The 24,936-nt window shown below is 40.6% G+C and overlaps 1 protein-coding gene across 1 annotated transcript in view; it reads left to right on the top strand.

The window, feature by feature from the left end:
- Positions 1–23,703, top strand: part of PIP4P2 (phosphatidylinositol-4,5-bisphosphate 4-phosphatase 2) — a 60,480-nt gene extending 36,777 nt beyond the window's left edge. Inside the window, exons 5-7 of the mRNA XM_024201579.1 lie at positions 1,467–1,519; positions 16,507–16,597; positions 22,114–23,703. Of these exons, the coding sequence (XP_024057347.1) occupies positions 1,467–1,519; positions 16,507–16,597; positions 22,114–22,257 (288 nt within the window). The 3' untranslated portion in view covers positions 22,258–23,703. The remainder of the gene's footprint in view (positions 1–1,466; positions 1,520–16,506; positions 16,598–22,113) is intronic.
- The last annotated feature ends 1,233 nt before the right edge of the window (positions 23,704–24,936 follow it).

Raw genomic sequence — 24,936 nt, 5'->3', positions numbered from 1 at the left:
TTCCCATGGCTAATGAAGCATTTCAGAGGTGTATCGAAGAAAAAAGAAATTAGTAAATCCTGCTAATGGTACCAATCAAAACATAAAGACTGAATGAAAACAAAAGTGGGATGTGTCAGCAGCATATCGATTATAGATAGATAGGATAAAAACATCTTAAATTCATGCTGAAGATATAAAATGAAGCTAGTGTCCTTGCAACAAAAACATCCGTGGAGAAACTTTCGTAGTCTTAACTGCATTGTCACCAAGGTGCAATTATTTTTATCAGAATTCTCTCTGACCCCAGGTTACCTTAGAAAATGGTAACTCTGATGACCAATCTCACCTATTTCCCCAGAGGGATTTTAAAATACAACCAGTGACAAAGCAAGAACACTTCTTGCTTGAGAAACTGGAACTCCAGGTCCTCTTACTTCCGTTGTTTCAATGATTGATGTGTGTGCTAGTGGTCTCACATAGCTTATTAACAGAAATCCATCTGAGTGAGATTACCAGGAATCTATTTAGGCCTTTTCCACATTAGACCTTCTAAGTATATGTGAAAGCATTCTTCACGCATTTAAATGCTGTTGTGATGTAGCTTGCATTTACATGCAGTACAATTATAGGACCTTGGTTAGATCTTTTTTATAGCAGGTTTGCACCAATATACTACCACTCACTTCAGTAGAGTTGCTCTTGATTTTACATGGAGATAAGCATCAAGGCCATAGTCTTCAGAAGCTATGCTATAGACTTGCTGGGAATTTGTAGCATGACAGTTGCCTGAGTTCTCAGGGTCAAGGGGGCAGAGTAGACAAATTGCTAGACATACTGGGAAATAGTTGGCAAATGTTGTTCTGCTCCCATTGTGTTGTGTTTCTCTTGGTAAAATAAAACTGATTTTATTTTAAATTGTCTGTATTAGAAAATGCACTACACATTGCCTTTCTCCTCAAAATGAATCAGTTCTGTTTCTTTCCCTTTAATGAATCACTGCAGCAAAAAATATTAAAGCTGATTATCAAGAAAAGAGATTAAAAGGTAAAAATGGGGGGGTGGGGAAGCTTCATTAGAATCTAGATGAATAATATTTTGAACAGAGGGATGTTCCAAAGAAAATACACTTGTTTTGGTTCAGAGGGTGCTCATAGTCTTAGAATTGGGAGAAATGGCCTGATTAATTATACTACATTGCATTCGCTGCTGTTGTCAATGGAACCCTTGCTACGTCAAACAAGCTCATAACAGTTAGGCAAGTCATGGGAAATTATTTAACATGGAAATCCCAATCCAAGGAGTGCAACATTGTTGCTGGCAAAAGGGCATCCCATGTATGGAATAAAACAAGAAACAAGTCAGATTAAAGCATGAGAAGCAAAATGTTTTTGCAGTGATCCCCAGTGACATTTAACATGAAGTAAAATAAACATTTTCTCAGGCTAGAGGGTTTTTTCAACTTTTTTTTTCTTTCTCTTTTACAGTGGATGGAACTGAGGTTTAACACTTTGGCAAAATGCCCACACTGCAAAAAAATGTAAGTTTCCTAAAAATGCTAAGTTTGTTGGAGAGACATTAGAAACAAATTTAAAGTAGTTAAACTTATGTCAGATATTATTGCTAGAGAACAGGCTGACATGCAGATATTTTGTTTTCTATACCTGAGAATACCAAGACTAAAGAGCATAATATGTGCCAGTGAACCCTCCTCTCCTTATTCCGTACAAGTTAGTAACGGTTTAACATATGCAGGTTAGATTAGTAACTGCTTTAATTTGATTGCCATTGTCTGTCTGAGGAAGAAATAGATGGCTAACAATAGAAAGAGATGGATTACTACAACTAACAGCAGCTTACATTTTTATTTAATGTCTTTGAAGCTTACCATTTCATGCAGTTAATCGGGATGTTGCATAAACGTACAACCCACCTTGCCTTCAGCTTGAGAGCAATAGGAGAAGAAAGGAAAAATATTTATTACTTTGGAAAGTATTTTGTTTTTTCTCTGTTCCCAAATGCAAAGCTTAATTCATGTTAAGCAAGCTATTGCAATAAGATACTTAACATTTAATATTTATGGAATAATTTCTAACTTGTCTACTATTTGTTAAGGAGTGAGAAGTTACATTAAGACTAAACTTTAAGAAGGAAAGTTAAGGAAGCAAACCACATATTTAAAATATATATTTAGAAAGTAAGTTTAACTTTTGCAACAATTGATTGGGCCTGGTAGTAATCATCTTCAAATGGCACTAAAAATGATGGCTCCCAATGTTGCCCAGAATGTATGTTTGAAGCGAGATGATTGCAAATACATGGCATGAAATTAGAGGTGAAAATATTAATTTAGCTGACTTATTTCCCATGCTAATGTTATTCAGAGGAGCCTGTCTTCCCTTGTATATTTATATTACTTCTAGTAATGGGAGTAGTATATGTTTCACTGAGCAGGGGAAATACCACCAGCATTGGGGATATATTATATGAAAGAACAGGCAGATGCCTAGTGGACAGTTTAGGCCAAGACTTGAACATTTAGGTACCTATACAAGTGGCCTGTTTTTTAAAAGTGCTTGGCACCCTGCACTGGAGTCATTTTGACACAGCCAGCACTTTGGGGGCACACTTCTGGAAATCTTGGGCTCAGTACATGTGAATGACTGCATGGGTGGCAGGCATTTTCCCAATTGTCTAGGCTAATAGTTCTTAAACTGTGGGTTGGGACCCCAGAGTGGGTCGCGGTCCCATTTTGACGGGGTTGCCAAGGCTGTCGTTAGATTTGCTGGGGCCCAAGCCCTACCGCCCGGGGCTGAAGCATGAGGACTTCAGCCCTGGGTGGAGGGGCTCAGGGTTACAGGTCCCCTGCCTGGGGCTGAAGCCCTTGAGCTTTGGCTTTGATCCCCGCTCCCCACCTGGGGCTGTGGGGCTTAGGATTCATCTTTGGCCCCCCTACCCAGGACAGTGGGGCTCAGGTGGGCTCAGGCTTCGGTCCCCCCTCCTGGGGTCAGATAGTAATTTTTGTTGTCAGAAGGGATCATAGCGCAATGAAGTTTGAGAACCCCTGGTCTAGGCCAGTGAACCCTGGAGTCTGCGTTAATTGTCCTCCATTTGCTATCCCTGCTCTAGTGTATTGGCAGTAACTACACACAGACTTTCTCTCCCGAACTGAGTGGTATATTAATCGTGGTTAGCAGTTATATTTTAAAACTGACATATAGCATTTTATGGCTGATCTCCAAGTCATCTCTCTCCTGATACTATCCCAAAGCACAGTGGAATTAAATATTTCTTTTAAAAATGAACCAGCATGATGGTAACAAGTATACCACCTGATGTTATTGCTATAATCCTCATCCTCTCTCCCCACTTCTTTGTTGTTGTCTTTTTGCTAGGTTATGTTGTATAATCTCTTTGGCGCACGGACCTCTTATTTGATTTGTTCTTAAAGGACAAGCACACTTATGGTGCAGTATAAATAATAAACCTGGACCTTTACTGAAACTGTTTTAATGTGCAAGCTGCAACTATCTTGACGGATAACAGAGAAGTGTTTGAGGGCATGGAGTATTGTGGCATAACTTTGCATCAAGTGCAAGCCCTTAGCCTTGGGACTTGAGGGGACACAATCTTAAACTTCATAGCTGTAGCTTTGTATTGTTTGGTTGGTGGACCTTTTCATGCACTTGAAGGGGGGGGGGGTTGGGGTGGGGAAGGGAGAGGGGGTTTGTAGTTCTGACAAGAACAGATCAGTTCCTAAAGCAGGGATTTTAGGGTATAATTTAAGTGACTAAGGCTCCTAACTGCCTGACTTATTTTGTAACTGAGACTGACTGACTGAGTCACTTGAGCACCTTAGCAAATACGAAAATCTGACTTAGGTTTACAACATAACTTCCAGTGGCAAACACAGAAAGGATGGTGAAATTAACAGTCACAAACTTCCATTTGAATGTGTTTCTTTTATGCACTGTACAAATGACTTTCAAACACCAGTGGAGACCAGGTTGGCGCCCAGAAAAATGATTTCTAATACATAAATTGTGCCTCATAGAATGTAAACACTTTTGATTACATTTTTTAAGAGAGTGCATGTAATAACAGAACTAAAATAAAGTTAGGTTTGATATATCAAAAGAAGCAAAACAAGCAGTTAAATTGGATTCATGGTGGGTTTTCGCTCCTCTTAAAACCCGTTTGTCATACTCATAAAGAATAAATCTTTGATAAAATACTCAACACTCTTGCCCCTTCACTTAAGGATGGAGAATTTGCTTCTTCTGGACCTCCATAGAGCACTCCAGCAAAAATAGGAAAGATAGTTTTGACACTCCTGCTGTTCTGAAGGTGAAGAACAGATTAAAAATGGAACCATAGCTAAGGTTTTAACCATAACTAAGCTATACTGAATCTCAAACCTTCCTGCACCATCTGACATCAGAACACGAACAAGACTCCACCATTTCTGCCTATCCTGGGCTGCTCTTTGCATGACCTCTTTTGTTAAATCCCATAAGTTTTCCCCTCTCTCTAAATAACATTCAATGGAGGGAATCTCTCAATCATCCCTTTTGCATGTTCTCCAGCCACCCAATGGCATGCCTCCCATGGCAGATGGTCTGGATTCATTCTTAACACGTCCCTGATATTTCCATCTTCTCTTCTAGATAACTTTTGGATATAAGGTTGGTTATTTATAGGAAAACAACAGTATGGAACTGTGTTGTAACTGGTTCTGGAACAACTGTGATGGAACTGATTTCTTCCAAAATTGTTGTGCTTAAGTGCAAATAAAGCCTAAAATATGAGGGACAAAGTCAGCATTTTTAAATAACTTTTCAAATAGTGTTATGAAGTTGCTACTGTTCACCTGGTTCTGTAATTTGGGATAGGACAGTATTTTCATATAATTTTTCTATATTTAATGCTTTTTAAAAAGTGTAAGATCTGTAGGAAAAAAATTCTTCCATTTATTGAGGTATTGTAACTGAGTGGCTAGGGCCGTATAATGGGAGTCAAAATAACCTTTATTTTTATTCCTATTGCTGGTATAGATTTGGGTGTGACCTTAGACGAGTCACTTAACTTCTGTAAGCCTCAAATTCTACTCTAAAAATGAGAATGTTGGTTACCCTTCAGTTTCAGTTGGGTAAAAAGATGTTCTGTATTTTCTCCCCTAAAATGTTGCATAAGGTACTTATAGCATTATCTCTTCTCCCTGCTTCTTATTTTATTGGGCAGGGAGGAAAAAAACAAAAAACCCCAGCTATGGAAAGTAAAGACAGAAGACCTAGGGTTGTTTCAGTGTTAAGTTTGCAAAATCAAACATTGAAGTCAGGAAACGTTAAAAGTGAGGATTTCTGCCACAGTGTGAATGTAGAATGTGAGTATGTATTATACATATGAGTATGTAGTATCTTCTATTCCTGCCACTTTGTTAACAATAACTTACCCATTAATGACTACCTATAATTAGGTGAATCTTGAAATATATAGGATCCACAATCAGTCAAGCTAATGCAAGAAAAAGTTTAACTCTTTTTAGGGGTTTCCTGACTCTTGAGTACTTGATCTTGTAAGCTTAACATTCCATTGTCTAGTTTTTCACATTTTATATAGGGTTTTTTGTTTTGTTTGTTTTAAATAAAGTGCAGAAGTGTCTTTCATCTGGAAGAAACCTGCATATTATTACTACAGAAAAAGCATGGTCTAGCATAGGGATCGCCAACCTTTTTATGCCCAAGATCACTTTCTGAATTATTAAGGGCAACCCAGGATCTGCCCCGCCCTGCTCACTCTCCCCAACCCTCACTCACTTTAACCAGGCAGGGGGTTGGGGTTTGGGATGGGGGTGCGGGCTCCGGGCTGGGGCTGAGGGGTTCGCAGTGTGGGAGGGGGCTCCAAGCTGAGCCTGGGGGGGGGGGTTGGGGTACAGGAAGGGGCTAGGGGTGCAAGCTCTGGGAGGGAGTTTGGGTGCAGGAGGAGGCTCCGGGCTGGGGCAGAGCGTTGGGGCGCAGGAGCGGGTACTGGGTTCTGGCTCTGGGAGGGTGGATCAGGGCTGGGGCAGGGGGTTGGAGTGCAGGATGGAGTTTGGGGTGCTGGTTCTGGGAGGGGGCTCAAGGTTGGGGGTTGTGGTATGGCCTCCTGCCGTGCGGCACTTACCTTGGGCATCTCCCGGTTGGCGGTGCAGCGAGGCTAAGGCAGGCTGCCTGCCGCAACCCCATGCCGCTCCCGGAAGGGGCCAACACGCCTCTGGCACCGCCCCTGCAGCTCCCATTGGCCACAGTTCCCCGTTCCCAGCCAATGGGAGATGCGGGGGCAGTGCTTGCAGGCAGGAGCAGCGCGCCAAGACCCCTGTCCCCCCCGCCCATGGTGCCGCGCTGGCTGCTTTTGGGAGTGACGTGGGGAAGGGGCAGGCTGGGAGCCTGCCTTAGCAGCAGCCCCTCTACACCACCAGAGATCGCAATTGACTGGGAGAGTCTCTAGGATCGAGCAGTCAATCGCGATCGACCAGTTGGTGACCACTCGTCTAGCATTTAAGGTACTAACCTGAGACCTGAGAGACCCAAGTTCAATTTCCTGCTGTCCCACAGATTTTCTTTTTGACCGTAGGCCGTCTTTTTTTATTTTATTTTTAAACAACCAAACCAACTCTCTCTAGATTTTTCCTTGAGGTATAGTGTTAACCTTGCCTTTACTTTTGTTTTTAGCACAATTTCATTTTTTCAAAAATTCTTTAGGTGAGGCTTCCAGATTAAACATTCTTTCAAGAACGGCTAATGTGTCAAGACCAGTTCTGTGGACTGTGAAAGAAGCATTAACAGATGGCTTGCTAGTGGTCAAATGTGTAACTTCAGCCCCTGGCACCTTGAGATAAGGTTAAAATTGCTTGTAGCACAAGGCAGTGTATTAACTTGAGGAAGCTTTTTTTTTGTACTCAGGAATTTCCAAAATTCCTTGTAGATAAATACAAGTGCAGTAAAGCAGCTTAAACCAATCCATTTGAAAGCTTCCCAAAAAGACTGTTTAAAGAATTCTAGTCACATTCTAAGCATGTGAGGCTTTGCTGGAGTTTTAATTAACTTCAGCCAGGAAGTTGCTGGTTTGTCCTGTGACAGTCTATTAACTGTTTAGCTTTTCTTTGGGAATTTATATAGGTATAGCAATATCCAAAGGAAGCCTCATTTTTCAGCTTCAGTCTTGAGCCACTTGAAATATCAGAAAATCAGTTCTAAAGTTTTACTCTTGTTCCTTTAGCGGGAAGCACTACCAGGTTTAGGAGGTGCTTAATTGAGAGTGCTATCATATATGCAAATCATCCCTAGTTAGGAGGGACAGTCCATATATTTTAATAAAATATTTACAGTTCTCCCTCTCTGGCCCTCCAAGTTGCTTTCTGTATTCACTGTCTTTTGAAGGAATTAAAAAGTGTGCCCCTATTTTTCTTACCCGATGTTCCTATTTATAGCTTTCAGTATTGACAAAGATACTCTATTGGATATCTACCTGGTGAACTTTTATCTCCCAACATTAACTTTTAGTTCAGCTTCAGTGTGCAGAGTAGTAAGACTTATGTGGAACCAAGTTGGAATGTGGCAGAAGAATACAGGCATTGCTCCCTCTTGGCTCTCCCGTGGCTGCTAGCTGCCTTAAAGGATGCCATGTCTTTTTCTCTCCCAAACCCCAACACCACCATTATATATCTATGTACATACATTGTATGCCTATAATATAGAGTATATGTTGTCAATCATGCCCCAGTTGCCATGCTCTGCATCTTTTTCAGGGAGTCGTAGCTGAAATTGTGAGATAAGTGCCACAATGTGCAGGCACAAAAATGGTTGGCAGGTGTATTGTGTGTGTGCTTTCCACTGATTTACCCAAACCAAACTGTTTAGTGTGGTCAGTGTTGCGTATCATGGAATGGTGCTGAGGTCCTCTTGTACTAAAGCATGTCCAAGTGGTCTTTTTGGAGTGCATGACGACCGTGGGAAGTGCCAGATGGTCTCTGTCTCAGTTCTTATCAGTGGGCATACTCATGTTTTTGACCTGCATGATGGGACTGGAACTATAGGATATTAAGAAATAACCTGTTGTCACAGATCATCTCCTCACTGAAATCAGGGCATTTCCTTGCTCCTGTGAGGGTAGTAGATCTGGGCTGAAGTGTTGGATCTGGAATTCTGTGCTGAGAGACTGAGAGACCCAATAAAATACCAGAATGTTTTGGGGATATTGCTTCACAATCACTGGGATATCTTCTTAGTGGTCTAGTACAAATTTATAAGTGTGTGTGTGTGTGTTTGTTTTACAACTGAAACACCAGGACATCTGAAATATTACTCCCTCCTCCACCATCCTCAAAAGTCACCATGGTTCACAATGTCCAGCAACAGTGGTGGAAGGCTTAACTGAAGTCTGATCCGTTGCATCACAGAGAACTCTTAGATGTTTCTGGGGTGATTAAGGTGAAGAGACTTTTTTGTTTCCCCTTAGCCATAGCATCTGCGAAATCTCGACTCTCAGGAGTGTATCAAGTTATTGATGGTTTCTCCTGTCACAATTTAGTTACAATTAAGTGTTTCCCACACAAGGGAACTGTCAGTCTCTTTCAAAGATCAGATTGATTAGATTTGGCTGAGCTGACTGGTTCATGAGAAGCGTAGGAATGGATTTGCAGAGATGTGGTATTTGCTGGTTTATTCTCCCAGTTTGGCTTACTGAGTGTAGGTGTTTTTGGAAAGATGTTATCTTTTGAGATTGACTCTTGTCCTTCATATCTGCCTAAGGACAAAGGGGCGATTTGAGTCCCATTATTAATATTGCTTCCTTTTGAAGAGGACAAATATCCAACTCATTTAGACAAGTACTGGCTAGATCTTTGTTCAAGAAACCTTTTTTATAGCGTAAGAATGGCTATACTGGGTCAGACCAATGGTCCATCTAGCTCAGTATCCTGACTTCCGAGAGCGACCAATGCCAGATGCTACAAAGGGAATGAACAGAACAGGACAATCATCAAGTGATCCATCCCCTGTTGTCCAGTGCCAGCATCTGGCAATCAGAGGCTTAGGGACACCCAGAGCATGGGGTGCACCACTGGCCATCCTGGCTAATAATCATTAATGGACCTCTCCTCCAGGAATATATCTAATTCTTTTTTGAACCCTGTTATAGTCGTGGCCTTCACAACATCCTCTGGCAAAGAGTTCCACAGGTTGACTGCATTGTGTGAAGAAATACTTCCTTTTTGTTTGTTTTAAATCTGCTGCCTGTTAATTTCAGTTGGTGACTCCTAGTTCTTGTGTTATGAGAAGGAGTAAATAACACTTCCTTATTTACTTTCTCCACACCAGTCATGATTTTATGGACCTGTATCAAATCCCCCCTTACTTGTGTCTTTTCCAAGTTGAAAAGTCCCAGTTTTTTAATCTCTCCTCATATGGAAGCTGTTCCATACTCCTACTTATTTTTGTTGCCCTTCTCTGTACCTTTTCCATTTCTAATATCTTTTTTGAGATGGGGCAACCAGAACTGCATGCAATATTTAAGGTGTGAGCATACCATGTATTTATATAGTGGCATCATGATATTTTTTGTCTTATTATCTATCCCTTTCCTAATGGTTCCTAATATTCAGTTAGCTTTTTTTGACTGCAGCTATACATTTGAGTGGATGTTTTCAGAGAATGATCCATAATGACTCCAAGATCTTTCTTGAGTGGTAAAAGCTAATTTAGAGCCTATCATTTTGTATGCATAGTTGGGACTAGGTTTTCCAATATACATTTCTTTGCATTTATCAGCATTTAATTTCATTTGCCATTTTGTTGCCCAGTCACCCAGTTTTGTGAGATCCCTTTGTAACTCTCCACAGTCTGCTTTGGACTTAACTATTTTGAGTTATTTTGTATCATTTGCAAACTTTGCCATCTCACTGTTTACTCCTTTTTCCATATTATTTATGAATATGTTGAACAGTGCAGGTCTCAGTACAAATCCCTGGAAGACACTGCTATTTACGTCTCTGCATTCAGAAAACTGACCATTTATTCCTTCCCTTTGTTTCTTGTCTTCTAATCAGTTACTGATCCATGAAAAGACCTAGGGTATGTCTACACCCAGCCGCTAGTTCGGCGGCTGGGAATTGAAGTTCTGGGTTCGACTTATCGCGTCTTGTCTGGACGCGATAAGTCAAACCAGGAAGTGATCGCCGTCGACTGCTGTACTCCAGCTATACGAGAGGAGTACCGCGGCGTCGACGGGGGAGCCTGCCTGCCGCGTGTGGACCGAGGTAAGTTCGAACTAAGGTACTTCGAACTTCAGCTACGTTATTCACGTAGCTGAAGTTGCGTACCTTAGTTCGAATTGGGGGGTAAGTGTAGACCAGGCCCTAGGGAGGTCTTCTCATGGATCAGTAACTCCATCCTTAGAAGTTTTTAAGGCCTGGCTTGACAAAGGCCTGGCTGGGATGATTTAGTTGGTGTTGGTCCTGCTTTGAGCAGTGGATTGGACTAGATGCCCTCCTGAGGTCTCTTCCAACCCTAATAGTCTATGATTCTATGATTCCATGACTGCTTAGTTTGCTTAAGAGCCTTTGGTGAGGGAGCCTTTCCTAGTCAAAGGCTTTCTGAAAGTCCAAGGACACTATATCCATTGGATCACCCTTATCCACATGTTTGTTTGACCCCCCTCAGAGAATTCTGATAGATTGGTGAGGCATGATTTCCCTTTACAAAAGCTGTGTTGACTCTTCTCCAACAGTGTTCGTCTATGTGTCTGATAATGGACAAAATCTATAGTAAAGAACAGAATTATCAGCTGCCCACTTACCGGCCTCTCTCCAGCATCTCATTTTAATAAGAAACCACCACCAGGAAAGTGGTGTAGTGTCAGCTACAGTTTATTTTTGGATTCCACATATTACATTGATCCCTATTGGTCTGGTTTCAGGCTGGGGTACTGTCCAGAATCAGTATTATTACTGGTGTTTGATGTCCCTCTGGTAATGGACAAGGGTAATATCTGTATATTGATGTTTGTGATACTTTTAACCAGAAAGTATTGTTGGCTATTTCCAGGATCGAGTGAAGATGGATGGAGGGGTTCTGTATTTGGGTTTAGTTTGGGGGTTTTGTTTGGTTGGTTCATGTTCACCCTTATTGTTAAAAACATGGCTGCTAAGATGGGAGCAATACAATGCTACTGGATAACCTTTTCATTTTTTGTCCAGATGCCTAGATGACATGGTGCTAACTATAAATCACTTAAACTTAAATATAAAGTGTGTAAAGTTTGAACAAATGACTCTTCTTGTTACTAATCAGAATTGGTCTGTGTCTTGGCTAGGGGAATCTCAGAAGTAAAATTTCAAATTTTAGCAGCCCCGAGCTGATACTTTTAGGGTCTTGCGTATGGTCTCTAAGTTACTTATAGGTAATAATAGCAGACCTCCAAAGGTTGTTTTGGATAATACACCAGAAAGTTCAGGTGCTATCCAAATTTTTGAGGTCTCCATCCTACACTGATGGAAAGAGGCTTTCTACCTTAAATAAAACTGTAGCACTGTCTTGCTTCCATCTATGGTGGCTGACAGTTTTGCTTGATTGTTGTGTGCCTCTCACCTCAGGACTTGCCATACTGGAATTGAACAGCCAGCCCAGCAGAGGAACTGGGAGATCTGCTGAGTCTATAACCAGAATAACTTCAAAAGTGTGTGTGTGTGTTTATGGGGGGAGAGCGTGGTGGTGGAGAATAGCATTAACCATGTGGTGTTGAGGGAACAGAAGAATACTTTAAAATATTCAGACAAAAGATTCCATTTTAGGCAAGGTATACTTTTAGCATTAGTTCTCCCATCCCTACTACTAGTGCCATCTCCCAAAATAAAACTAACCAAGGCATCAAGGGGCAGAGAGCTGAGTGAGTTAGACAGCTCATTAGCAACAGGCTGCTTAATCTAATCTTGCCTAGCTTCTTCCCCAGCCTGTAATATGGTGTATTAAAAGTGGATTGCTGAAGTAGGGTTTTAGTCAAACTTGTTTAGGGCATGGCTACACTTGCAGATGTAGCGCGCTTTGAGTTAAACCAGCCTTTGGAGAGCACAGTAGGGAAAGCGCTGCAGTCTGTCCACACTGACAGCTTCAAGCGCACTGGTGTGGCCACATATGTGGCACTTGCAGTGGTATTGGAAGTGGTGCATTATGGGTAGCTATCCCAGCATGCAAGTGACTGCAGTGTGCTTTTAAAATGGAGGGGGTGGGGGGGGGGTGGAGTGTGACAGGGAATGGGTTGTGTGTATGTGGGGGGAGAGAGTGGGTTTTTGAGGGCATGAGAGCATGTCAACATGCTGTCTTGTAAATTCAGACAGTAGCAGACCTCCTCCTCCCCCCCGCGCCTCTCTCTCTCTCTCACACAGCATTCCGCAGTAAGGGCTTGCATGCCGGCTGTCAGAAACGGAGCTTTGAAAGGGCCTTTCTGCATTTCTACAGGAGTTCAAAACAATGACAAGAGTGGCCACTTGATTTAAGGGGATTATGGGACGTTTCCGGAGGCCGATCAGAGCGCAGTAACGCAACACCTCGTTCACACTGACGCCCGGGTGTTGTAGCCAAGACGCAGCAAATGTTATTCCGCTCGCCGAGGTGGAGTGCCGGCAGCACTGTAGTCGTGGAGTCAGAGCGCTCTACGTGCCTTGCCAGTGTGGACAGGTAGTGAGCTAGTGTGCCTGGGGCTCCTTTATTGCGCTGTAACTCGCAAGTGTTTTTTTTCCATGCACTCAAAAAGAGACACTTACCTTGGTGTACCTCAAAACTGAATAAAGACCTTATTTCCCCTTCTAAATTTAGGTGATATAATTTTAAACTCTGAATTTACCATGCCTCTGCTGAGCTAATTAATGTAACATTGAGGGTAGGAAGTGTTGTCATAAGAACGGCCATACTGGGTCAGACCAAAGGTCCATCTATCCCAGTATCCTGTCTTCCGACAGTGGCCAATGCCAGGTGCCCCAGAGGGAATGAACAGAACAGATAATCATCAAGTGAACCTTTCACTGTCACTCATTCCCAGCTTCTGGCACACAGAGGCTAGGGACACCATCCCTGCCCATCCTGGCCAATAGCCATTGACTTATCTAGTTCTTTTTCTTTTCTTTGTTTTTTTCTATTTCTGTCCAGTGGTTAGGGTTGGGGTCTTGAGGTTGGGACTGCTGAGCTTTACTCCTACTTCTGCCTTTGACTCACTGTGTGACTTTGCACAAGATACTTCACCACCATCTGAGGCAGAGAAATTATTTTGCTGTGTAGTCTTAAATAGTACCATAGGTATGCCTGGTATGTTACAGACAAGTTCAAAATGCCAGTTCCTGCCCTGAGGAGCTTCCAATCCTAAATTAAATTTGACAATTAAAAAAAAAAAGGCTGGGGGAAGGGAGTACAGGGAAGTGAAGTCTAGGACAGTGAAATATTCTGAGATTTTCTTATTGTTACTTACACATTTTCTGTCAGTTCTGCTTATTGGTTAGTGTTTACAAATATTTAAATTTGGGGAATGGTGTCCGAAATAAGAACTGAAATGCTGTTTACCACAAATAGATATGTCTTATCTTAGAGAGATGGTACATGAGGATTTATATCATGGTTTTCAAAGTATTTCAAGATCTTCTGATTTTAAAAGTGCAGTGGAAGTGCTAAGTATTGTTGCAACATTAGTGCTACACTTGGTGGTAATAGTCAGTCCAAGTTCTACATATATACCCTACAAGCAACAATAAAATTAATCTTAGGACTGGAAAGGATCTCGAGAGGTCGTCTTGTCCAGTCCACTGCACTCAAGGCAGGACTAAGTATTATCTAGATCATCCCTGACAGGTGTTTGTCTAACCTGCTCTTAAAAACCACCAATGATGGAGATTCCACAATCTCCCTAGGCAATTTATTTCAGGGTTTAACTACCCTGACAGGAATTTTTTCCTAATGTCCAAGCTAAACCTACTTTGCTGCAATTTAAGCCCATTGTTTCTTGTCCTATCATCAGAGGTTAACAAGAACAATTTTTCTCCCTCTTCCTTGTAACAACCTTTTATGTACTTGAAAATTATCATGTCCCCCCTCAGTCTTCTCTTCTTTGAAAAAATTGGGTTTGTTTATCTCCCCTTATAGGTCATGTTTTTTAGACCTTTATTCATTTTTGTTGCTCTTCTCTGGATTTTCTCCCATTTGTCCACATCTTTCCTGAAATGTGGTGCCCAGAACTGGACACAACACACCAGTTGAGGCCTAATTAGCGCGGAGTAGAGCGAAAGAATTACTTCTCGTGTCTTGCTTACAGCACTCCTGCTAATACATCCCAGAATGATGTTTGTTTTTTTTGGCAACATCCTTCCACTGTTGACTCATATTTAGCTTGTGATCCACTATGACCCCCCCCCAGATCCCTTTCCGCAGTACCCCTTCCTAGGCAGTCATTTCCCATGTTGTATGTGTGCAACTAATTGTTCCTTCCTAAGTGCTTTGCATTTGTCCTTATTATATTTCATCTTATTTACTTCAGACCATTTCTCCAGTTTGTCCAGGTCATTTTGAATTTTACTCCTATCCTCCAAAGCACTTGCAACTCCTCCCAGCTTGGTGTCATCCACAAACTTAAGTGCACTCTCTATGCCATTATCTAAATAATTGATGAAGATATTGAACAGAACTGGACCCAGGGCCGATCCCTGCAGCACCCCACTTGATATGCCCATTCTCTTACCACAGTGGGCACTCATAGTTCCCAGTGGAAGTTGAGCCTGCAAAATAAAGTCTTGATTCTGTAATCTGATCCATACAGGGGGAAAGCTATACCTGTGTAGAGCCACACTATTAATGTCTTAATGGAAAGTAAACAATAAAAGCGTCCACCCTGCTCCCCAAATCCACTGTCACCTTATCTGGAAAATCGTGGAGCTCATGTTAGTGCACCTGCAATTTTAATTTTGTTGTCCAGTAAATTGTTCAGTTAAAGCAAAACTGCCTTTTCCCCCAACATGGACGCTACAGTGGGCTCAGCTGTGTTGTTAAAATTTGGTGCTTCTCTCCAACAATTGGTTTTTAGTCAGAGAGCTCAGTGAAGACTTGTATTGCTTTGTTGAATCTGTAGACGAAGAATTGATCACATTTATAACATGCAAGCAGAATAAAGTCCAGACCAGTAATATATCTACATGGTGCTTTAATAAGGCTAGGTTCACAAAGTTGAACACAGTTATGAACCAAGTCAGCTGGGAGAGAATTTAGTCACAGAAATGTGAATGATAATCGGGAATCATTTCAGAACACCTTACCAGATGCCCAAAAAGCCACAATCCCACAACTGAGGAAGAAGGCTGGTTTAGATGGGAAGTGAAGGTGCTCACACACACAGGGAAGAAAGGGGACGTTGATAGTAAAGAATATAAACCAGAAGATAAGAATTGTAGAAAATTGACAAAGGAAGCCAAAGAACAAAAGGAAGAATCTATTACCATCAGAGTTAAGGACAATAAGAAGTTTTTCAATTATATTAGGAACAAAAAGAATTCTGACAATGGTATTGGTCCATCAGTAGATGGAAGTGGAGAATGATCAATAATGATGCAGAAAAGGCAGAAGTGTTCAATAAATATTTCTGTTCTGTATTTGGGGGAAAAACAGATGATGCAGTCTCATTATATGATAACATTCTTTCTGTTCCGCTACTATCCCAGGAGGATGTTAAATAGAAGCCTGAGGGGAGGGATAGCTCAGTGGTTTGAGCATTGGCCTGCTAAACCCAGGGTTGTGAGTTCAATCCTTGAGGGGGCCACTTAGGGATCTGGGGCAAAAATCAGTACTTGGTCCTGCTAGTGAAGGCAGGGGGCTGGACTTGATGACCTCTCAAGGTCCCTTCCAGTTCTAGGAGATAAGATATCTCCATTAATTTATTTATTTTATTTATTTATTTAAGCTACTAAAGTCAGACACTTTTAAATCAGCAGGTCTAGATAACTTGCATCCACACGTTTTAAAAATACTGGCTGAGGAGCTCGCTGGACCAATAAAGTTGATATATATATTTTTTTAAAATAAACCTTCGAGCACTGCTGAAGTTCCAGAAGACTGGAAGAAAGCTAATGTTGTGCCAGTTTTTAAAAAGGGTAAATGGGGTGACTGGGTAATTATAGACATGTCAGCCTATCATTGATTCCAGGCAAGATAATGGAGCAGCTGATATGGGACTTGATTAATAATGAACTAAAGGAGGGTAATGTAATTAATTCAAATCACCATGGGTTTATGGAAAATAGATTCTGTCAAACTAACTTGGTATCTTTTTGGTGGGATTACAAGTTTGGTTGATAAAGGTAATAGTGGTTGATGTAATATACTTAGATTTCTGTAAGATGTTTGACTTGGTACCACACAACATTTTGATTAAAAATCTAAAGCGATATAACATTAACATGGCATATATTAAATGGTTTAAAATTTTTGTGTGGATCTAATCTAACAAACGTTTCATTTACAGTTCCTCTGTCGGAAGTGCACTCCCGCGAAGACGCTGCTGTGCATACATTACCATTGGAATGATATGCATCTTCATTGGAGTTGGATTAACTGTGAGTAATGCACGTAATATTAATTTCCAGTGGGTCTCCTCCCTTTTCCAGCATTTAAGTAGAATCTCTTCAATTTCTGCCTTCAGTATTGCCTGTCACCATCCCACTAATCATGTATTTATGCTCTGGCATGCAACTTTAAAAGGCTGGTGGGCTCTTTTAAGGTTGTGTTTAGAGCTGGCTGGGACACTGTATTTCATTTCCATGAGAAACTTTGAGGTTTTGGGAAAAAAATTATTCCTGATTTGGGATGAAAAGCCAAAACCTTGACATTTTTTGCAGAACTGAAATTTCACAATGCTTAGTTTCAGAAACCCTGAAGCATTCCCTCAACGGGAAGATTTTAGTATTTTTGAAACAAGAAATGCTCCTTGGCCTCCTGCCAGGTGAGGAGCTTGGAAGTCCAAGCTCCCCAGCAGCCTGCCACGTAGGCAGGAAATTAGGCCTCTTAGGTCTGGTTTCCATCAGCCGTTTAATTGAAATTGAACCACTCCAATAGAATGTTTCAATTTCGCAAATCAGCATTTTCCAATAGAAAATTTGTGACCAGCTCTAGTCGTGATATTGATCTAGCTTCAAGAGACTGCCAGGAAGCCATGTAGACTAAACCTTCCTGTCCCTGAGGGACGACAGTAAAATATATATGGTCTCTAGAAAACTTTTGATAGAGAACTATGCACAACACCAGCTTTAAGGCCACTGAGTAAGTGTGACATACCAGCGTACAATCCAGACTAATGAGCAGTTATGTCACTCCTGCCCTGCAACCTTGGGTGCCTTACAATGCCTTGCTGAAATAGCTCTCACCTGGGTCACTCAAACATGCAAGCCACACCCTGAGTGTCTGTATGTACCTGCAGCCTGCCAGCCACGTTTGGGTTACACGCTGGTTCTCATCAGCCGTGGCTGTACTGCAGGGTGACCCCAACACATCCCCAGTCTTAGATTTTCTCCAAGAAACATGTCCTGTACTGCCCAGCCCTCTCCTGGACAGTACAAATTATATTAAGTCAGTTATTCCTTTAAGAGATCAATACGCACACAACTTGTCACCCCAAATATTTACCCAGACACTTCAATTTGAACACACTGGATTAGATAAAACAGTAAAGTTTAGTGACTACAAAGAGAAAGATTTGAAGTGAATACAAGTAATGAGGCATAAAAGTCAGAAAGAAAAAATAAAGGTAAAGTAAAGGAAAATAAAGATAAAATGTTTATTAATACCTAACTTAACAAACTATATCAGATTCAAGAAAGTTTCTGACCACATGCTTTCAGCAGTCTTACTGACCAAACCCCTGAAGGTCAGGTCTTGTCCCCCAGAGTCCTTTGTCACTTCAGGTTCAGTGAATATAATGGTCAGGGGAAAGGGTTCCTTAGGGCATTTGTCCCTTCTTTTTATTGTTTCAGTCCTTCTCTTGAAAAACATTTCCAGCTGGACACTAGGAGACAAAGAGTCTATGGAGAAGGATGTTCCCTGCTGGCTTTTTATCACCCTTTTGAGCTTTCTTTGTTTCCCTTCCTGCATGATGACTCCGTTTACTGCTTAAGTGCAAATTAAGCAGAGCACACCTGTCTTTGTTTAGGACAGACTTGTTTGCCACCCTTTGTTTGGGCAGGGCTGTGGGGTTTGGATCATGTTTTAATAACACTATACAGGCAAATCTTATAACTTTACATACAATGTTGCCACACATCAGGACCATACTGACCAGCAAATTATGAGTTTTCAAATGGTACCTTACAAGACGTGCCTTCTACAAAAATTATTTCAATAGTGTTTAGGGTGTGAACACAGGGTGTATACATTCTGTCACAGTAAGATAGAAGATATAATTTGCAAAAGTTGCCTATGTAACTTGAGAGCTAAATAGTTAAGCAACACAATGACTGACAAATACAATGCAGACAAGCACAAAGTAATACTTTATTGTAAGAAATAATTTTAGCTACTTTAAAGAAATTGTTGGATTCTGTTTTAACTGTAACAATTCATAAAAAAGATCATCTGGTCAGTGTGCTGTAGTGGTAAAAAAAAATCAAACAATCTGTTAGGCTATATTAGGAAAGGGACATAGTTTAATGCTGCATATATTAATATACCATTATATACATTGATGGTACTCTCTTACCTTGTCTGCTGTTTCTTTCTAGTCACCCCTCTTAAAATGAACACAGGAGAGATGAGAAGAGCAGCAAAAATTCTTAGAGACATGGAAAGATTTGCTCATACAGAGAGATTTAAAACATCAGAAGTGTTTACAGGTAGATGTGTAAGAGGGCCAGATAGAGAGATGTAAAATAACGAAAGGTGTGGAGACGGTAATCTTGATGTTCTTACTTAGCCTTTCCAATAAAAGTAGAACAGTGCATCATGCAGTGAAATTAAAAGGCAACAGCCCAAATTCTTGAGCTGTTACCACTCAAGAAAGAGATCTTGGAGTCTCTGAAAACATCCACTCAATGTGCAGCAGCAGTCAAAAAAGTGAACGTAATGTTGGGAATCATTAAGAAAGGGATAGAGCCTTTGGTGAGGGACCTTGTCAAAGGCTTTCTGAAAATCAAAGTACAGTATATCCACTGGTTCACCCTTGTCCACATGCTTGTTGACCCCCTCAAAGAATTCTAGTAGATTGGTGAGGCATGATTTTCCTTTACAAAAAACATGTTGACTCTTCGCCAACAAATCATGTTCATCTATATGTCTGATAATTCTGTTCTTTACTATAGGCCTTTTAAAAAAATTGGTGCCACCTTAGCCATCTTCCTATCTGGTACAGAAGCGATTTAAATGGTAGGGTACATACCACAGTTAGCAGTTCTGCAATTTCACATTTGATTTCCTTCAGAACTCTTGCGTGAATACCATCTGGTTTTGGTGACTTATTACTGTTTCATTTATCAATTTCTTCCAAAACCTCCTCTAATGACGCCTCAGTCTGGGACACATCCTCAGATTTGTCCCCTAAAAAGAATGGCTAAAGTTTGCTAATCTCCCTCAGGTCCTCAGCTGTGAAGACCAATGCAAAGAATTCATTTAGTTTCTCCACAATGGCCTTATCGTCCTTGAGTGCTCCTTTAGCATCTCAATTGTCCAGCCTGATTTTGATTCCTTCTCTTACTTCAACAAATTTACATTTTGTCATTTATAATCCTGTGATTCTCAGACCAGAATTATTTTAGGAATCTAGATGCAAATCAGGGAAGGAAATATAGAAAAGTGTTTTTCCACCTCTTGTGATGTTCCCAACATTTTCCTATAGTGGTTTGACCCAGCAAATTTTGTTTTGATTCTGTGGCCTCACTGATGAATTGTGCTTTTAGTTATTTAAGAGTCAATAGTTAATTGGTGCTAACTAATAGTTATTCCAAGTCCCATGAGCTAGGTTAACTCTTGAGTTATTCCATGACTAGGTCTGTTATAGCACAGAGCCTGGCCATATCCCTCCGCCTTGGCTAGCACATTATTGACATTCGCTTTTATTGTCAGATGTTTATGCCTTCTTAGGGTCTCCTTATCCAAGTTCCTTAATTTAATGTTTATGATTTCTACTTCCTTCAAGTTCAGATGCAGCACAGGTGACTTGCCACCTTTTTGGATCCTCTCTTTTGGATTTTGAATCTGCAAAGGCTTCTCCAAGCAATCATTCTTGTATTTCCTGTGCAGCAGTGTCCTGCTAGCCTCTGCAGTCAGCTCAGAAGTCTCACTCTGCTAGCCTTGTTGGCTCTTGCCACTGAGAAAGGCAGCAGAAGGGCAGGTGCAGTTTGACTAGCAGCACAACATAGTTCCATCCTGCTCTCCCTGTCAATGGTGGAAAGGGAGGGGAAGAATTCTGAGTCAAGGGATGGATTTTTTTTAGTCTAGAGAGTTGCACAGGGGGTATTCTTACCCTGAAAGTGTCATGTCAGAGAGGGCTCAGAGTGGGGGATGTGGTGCTGTGCTGTGGAGAGGTTAAGTAGGAAGAGGAACAATTTTCAGCTTGAGGGCATCTGGCTGGGACGGGAAGGCTTCTGAGTAACAGGAGGATTGAAGAGAGTTAAGGGAGATGGGAAGTTTGAGAGCAAGGGAAAATGGGGCTGGCTGGTATGTGGATGGGAAGGATGGAAGGGTAACAGCTAGATGTTGGGGGAGTTAGTAGTATGAGACAACAGTATGGTCACAGAGAGATACTGTCTTCTCCCCTGCTGCTGTCTTCTATAAAGCTTCCAGGTTTTCATCCTGATATGGGGATGGTGCTTTTTCTTCCCATTTCCTTACCAAATTCCCTTTTCTCTCACTCTGATGCTTTCCTGTGACACCCCAATTGCAGTGTTCCGGTTTTCTTCTTGAAAATCTGACCCACCTGCTGGGACGAAGGGATATAGATTTATACTGTAGCCCCACCCCTTACTGTGGGCGCCAACCTCCATTACTTTTCAGTTAGAAAATCTCCCGTTAAGTGTTGGCCCAAATCTTGGCTTCTCAGTGTGAAACATTCCATTTGTAAACCAGACCAGAAATCATAATCCAAACTCCCCTTTCCATCTGAGATCCAGGGCCGTAAAAGGTTTCTCTCTATCTGACATTTCAGCCCCAACATGGGGAGGATTTCTTCTGTTATCTCCCATTTACAAGTCATCCTCTCTGGAACATGGGTTCTGTTTCAAGTGTCCCGTAGCTATGTATCAAATTCCTGAAGCTTCTCTCCCCTTCCTGGATACTTACTTATGATTACCCTAACAATCTGAAACCTGTACCTCAATCCACACACGACTGGGGAAAAAAACCACCTTATCCTCTCCCCAGCCACCTATTTACCCTCCAATCTCAAGAGCTGAACACAAACATCTGGCACGCTACAGTTCATATTGTCACCAATGAAATGGTAAAGCTTCTCCCATGTTTTGCCAATAGAGGTTGGTACTGCTATATAGTATCACTGTAAATATCTTCCAGTCTTCTAGGGGTGAAGGCTGAGGAGAGCCCCTTAGCAACCAAACTGCTGCATTTCCATTACATGGTGGGGAAGAGAGGTTTGGGAATGGGGTTGGGAACATAGAGTCTACATCCTTGTACCCATGTCCCCAGCCTGCAGAACAGTAATGGAACCTCTGTAGTCAATACTGCAGCCTTAGAATGACAGCAACCCCACAGCTACATACTGCGGTGCAAGGAGCCCCCTGCACAGGAGTTGAATTTTGTCTTTATAAGCTTATTGACACCCTTAACTTGCACAGTATAACTGCCCTGGTTCTATGATGGGCCTTTTGTATCCTCAGATGAGTAGTGGAGGGAGTGAAAGTAAGAAACTATATATGGAGTTTAAAGGCAATTTCTTTGAGTTTTGGTACGATTTTAAATATTGGCATCGTTGACTTGAAATAAAAAAATATACCTTCATGGAACTAAAAAAAAGGTACTGTGACCCTTGACAGTGCCTATTAAGTTTAATATGTTTATCTAAAAACACTTTTGTTCCCTCTCAAATTGCTTAGACTGTTGTGTTGCTGACATTTGTTTTTCTTTTTTTTAGGTTGGTACGCAAGATTTTGCCAGGCGTTTCCATGCAACATATGTTTCTTGGGCTATTGCTTATCTCTTAGGCTTGATCTGCCTTATTCGAGCCTGTTACTGGGGAGCCATAAAAGTTAGTTATCCAGAGCACAGTTTTGCATAGACTTATAATGGTAGATTACAGCAGGTGAAAAAGTCTAGTGATTCTGGATGCTACATGTTGGACATTTTTAAAACTTTTCCTTTAAGGATTCCATTCTGTTACAAGTAGTTTTAAGACTGGGGATCTTTTAAGAACAAATGTTCATTGCACTACATTATATGCAAATAGTTTGTTTTGCTGCTAGATTCCCAAGCTCTGAATACTAAAGCTTTGTTTACATGTTCATGCACCTGTCTTAAAGGTATTATTGAATTTAATTCCAACAAACAGTATTAAATTTTACGTTTCCTTTTTATTATGTTAAGATCAGTCTGTGCTATTGTTTGGGTGGTCAGTAAGTACTCAAAAGCAACAGGTGTTTATAAGTGTTTCTACAATAGCTTCATATTTGTACTTACGTTTTCATTAAAACTGTATTGAAGTGGCTTGCTTTAAAATCTAAGCAATAAGCAATTTGCTTTAACTGCTTACTGTAACTTTTACCTAAGATCATAGCGACCTTATTCAGGAAGTGAAATTTACGAGTGTACTTTTGAAGACTGACACTGTTGCTAGAGAGACAACATTTGTAAAACACTGTATGCTTTCAGGTTTTCAGGTAGAGAGATGCAATATTTTGGTAATCCAGTTAGAAACAGAAATGTCCGTTTATCCAATGTTGGAATTCAACTTGGATAAATGTTTTTTTTGTTTTGTTTTTTTTTCCAAGGATCCTGGGACTTAGTGTTTCTTTTTTTACAGGCAAATCCTAAAAGCCATGTTTGGATTTATGGAACTTTGCTCTGGTTGTTTGTGTGAGTTCCTTTACAGGGTCGAAGGAAAGTGTTTCATATGACTTGTTTTATAATACTTAGGTGTAATTTAGCTGAAAATAGGGTGATGATGGGTTACCTCTTACTTTCATCTGATCATCATAAACTTTTCCTGTTGGGAGAATTTTGTATTGGTCACTGCAAAAGGAGGTACTTCTGTAATATGAAAATGAGTAAATTGTTACTCTGATCATTCCTTCAAAATACAGCTGGTCAATTTGACATTGGCAATTCATTCAAGAGAATACGGAAACTGAAACCAGTTTAATTTTCTAATGATGTATTCACAAAGGATTAAGGGACCAGTTCTTGCACTGCCCATCTTTACAGTTTTAAACTAGTTTTTTGCTAAATTTAGAAGGAATGTCCTGAGCTCTTTAGAAGACAGTAGTCTGTAGATAATGGGGTTGGGGTAAATTAATGTGGATGTTCCAGGGATATGTATATTATTTTAAATTATCTATGTTCCTGTTAGGACAAAGTGACATTCAGATGAGGATTTGGAGCACAATAAATGTATTCTTCAAATTGTAAATGACATGTCTTTGTATGATGACAAATGTACAAAAGCAGTAGCTCAGGATTACAATGTACCTTTTAAAATAAACTAATAAAGATTATTATTCAAAGTTAATACCCTTTCCTTCTATGTAAAGGATGCATAAGCTCCTAATTAGAAGAGTTTGACCAAATGGCATGGGAGAAGTGCAGACGTCTTTTTACAGGAAGCATGTGGTCAATCCCTTACCTGTGAGTGCTATTCTCAAGAACAGAGGATCAGGCCTCTAAAATAATTGGTACAAGCAAGCTAGTAAACCATTCTTGTGAAAGGAAGCATCTAGCGCTGTGGGGCCAGGTAGAAGATAAGTTCACTTGCTTCTAATAGATCAGTTACAATGCCATTAGGCATTTGAGACAGCTGTCAAAACCTCCTGTGACTTCCTATGACAGGTTCCATCCCCGCTCACAAAACATTGTTAAATTAATAATAAAATAATAATCTATTGGCCCCTGTGTGGATACACTGATATGATCAAAATAAATTTTGTTTGGTACTTTTCACTTGTGATATTTGGAATTCCTGATTAACTTTTAAAAATATCTTGCAATCAGGTTAATTTTTCTTTTCAAAAACTTCATAATAGGACACTAGTGCTAGCAGTCTAACTTGTTTTCCAATGTTTGTTTTGGTGTATTTAGGGATAACTTATATTCCCTTTGAGATCAGTGGGAGTTGAGCCAGTAGAAGCTGGATAAGGCCTCAGTGTAACATATTGCTATAAAAATAAATAACGAACGATTAGTTTATTTTATTCAATATTAATGCACTTGTCCTAACAAAACTCTGTCACTGTATCTATTCGCTTCAAAGTTCCTGGGAAATCGTGCCCTAAACTTACATACAGTCCAGTAGGAGAACTTTTTCAGGGTTTTTTTTGTTTTTTTTTTTTAATGGTTAACCTCTTTTGTTCTTTTTTCCTGTGCTCCCTGATGTGCATCTGATGTAGCCTATTATGCATAGCAATATAGGACCTTTACAATTCACAGGAAAATTTTCTTTCTAAACAGAACATATGTGTTTTGCCCATGCATGAAAAATGTGACACTTCCCCCTGCAGAAATGGACTGAAATGTTGGTCTGAATAGGGCATCTAATAATTTCCAACTTTCAGCTTTTTAAACATTTTTACAGTTATTGAAAACTCTTATAACGTGTTTGTGATATTTGTACAAATTACTTTTTTTTTTTTTGATGCTTTTTCCCTTCCATATTGTCCTGGATTAGTCTTTATTTAAAATAAAAAGGGAGCATTTCTGGAAATCTGGGCGCTTGATTGTTGGAAAGTATCTTTGTTACCTCAAGATC

This window comes from Terrapene carolina, unplaced genomic scaffold (genome assembly GCF_002925995.2).
Source record: "Terrapene carolina triunguis isolate 2854851 unplaced genomic scaffold, T_m_triunguis-2.0 Scaffold58, whole genome shotgun sequence".
In the NCBI taxonomy this organism is placed as follows: Eukaryota; Metazoa; Chordata; order Testudines; family Emydidae; genus Terrapene; species Terrapene triunguis.
Note: the sequence above shows the minus strand (reverse complement) of the source record. Positions and strands in the feature narration are given on the sequence as shown.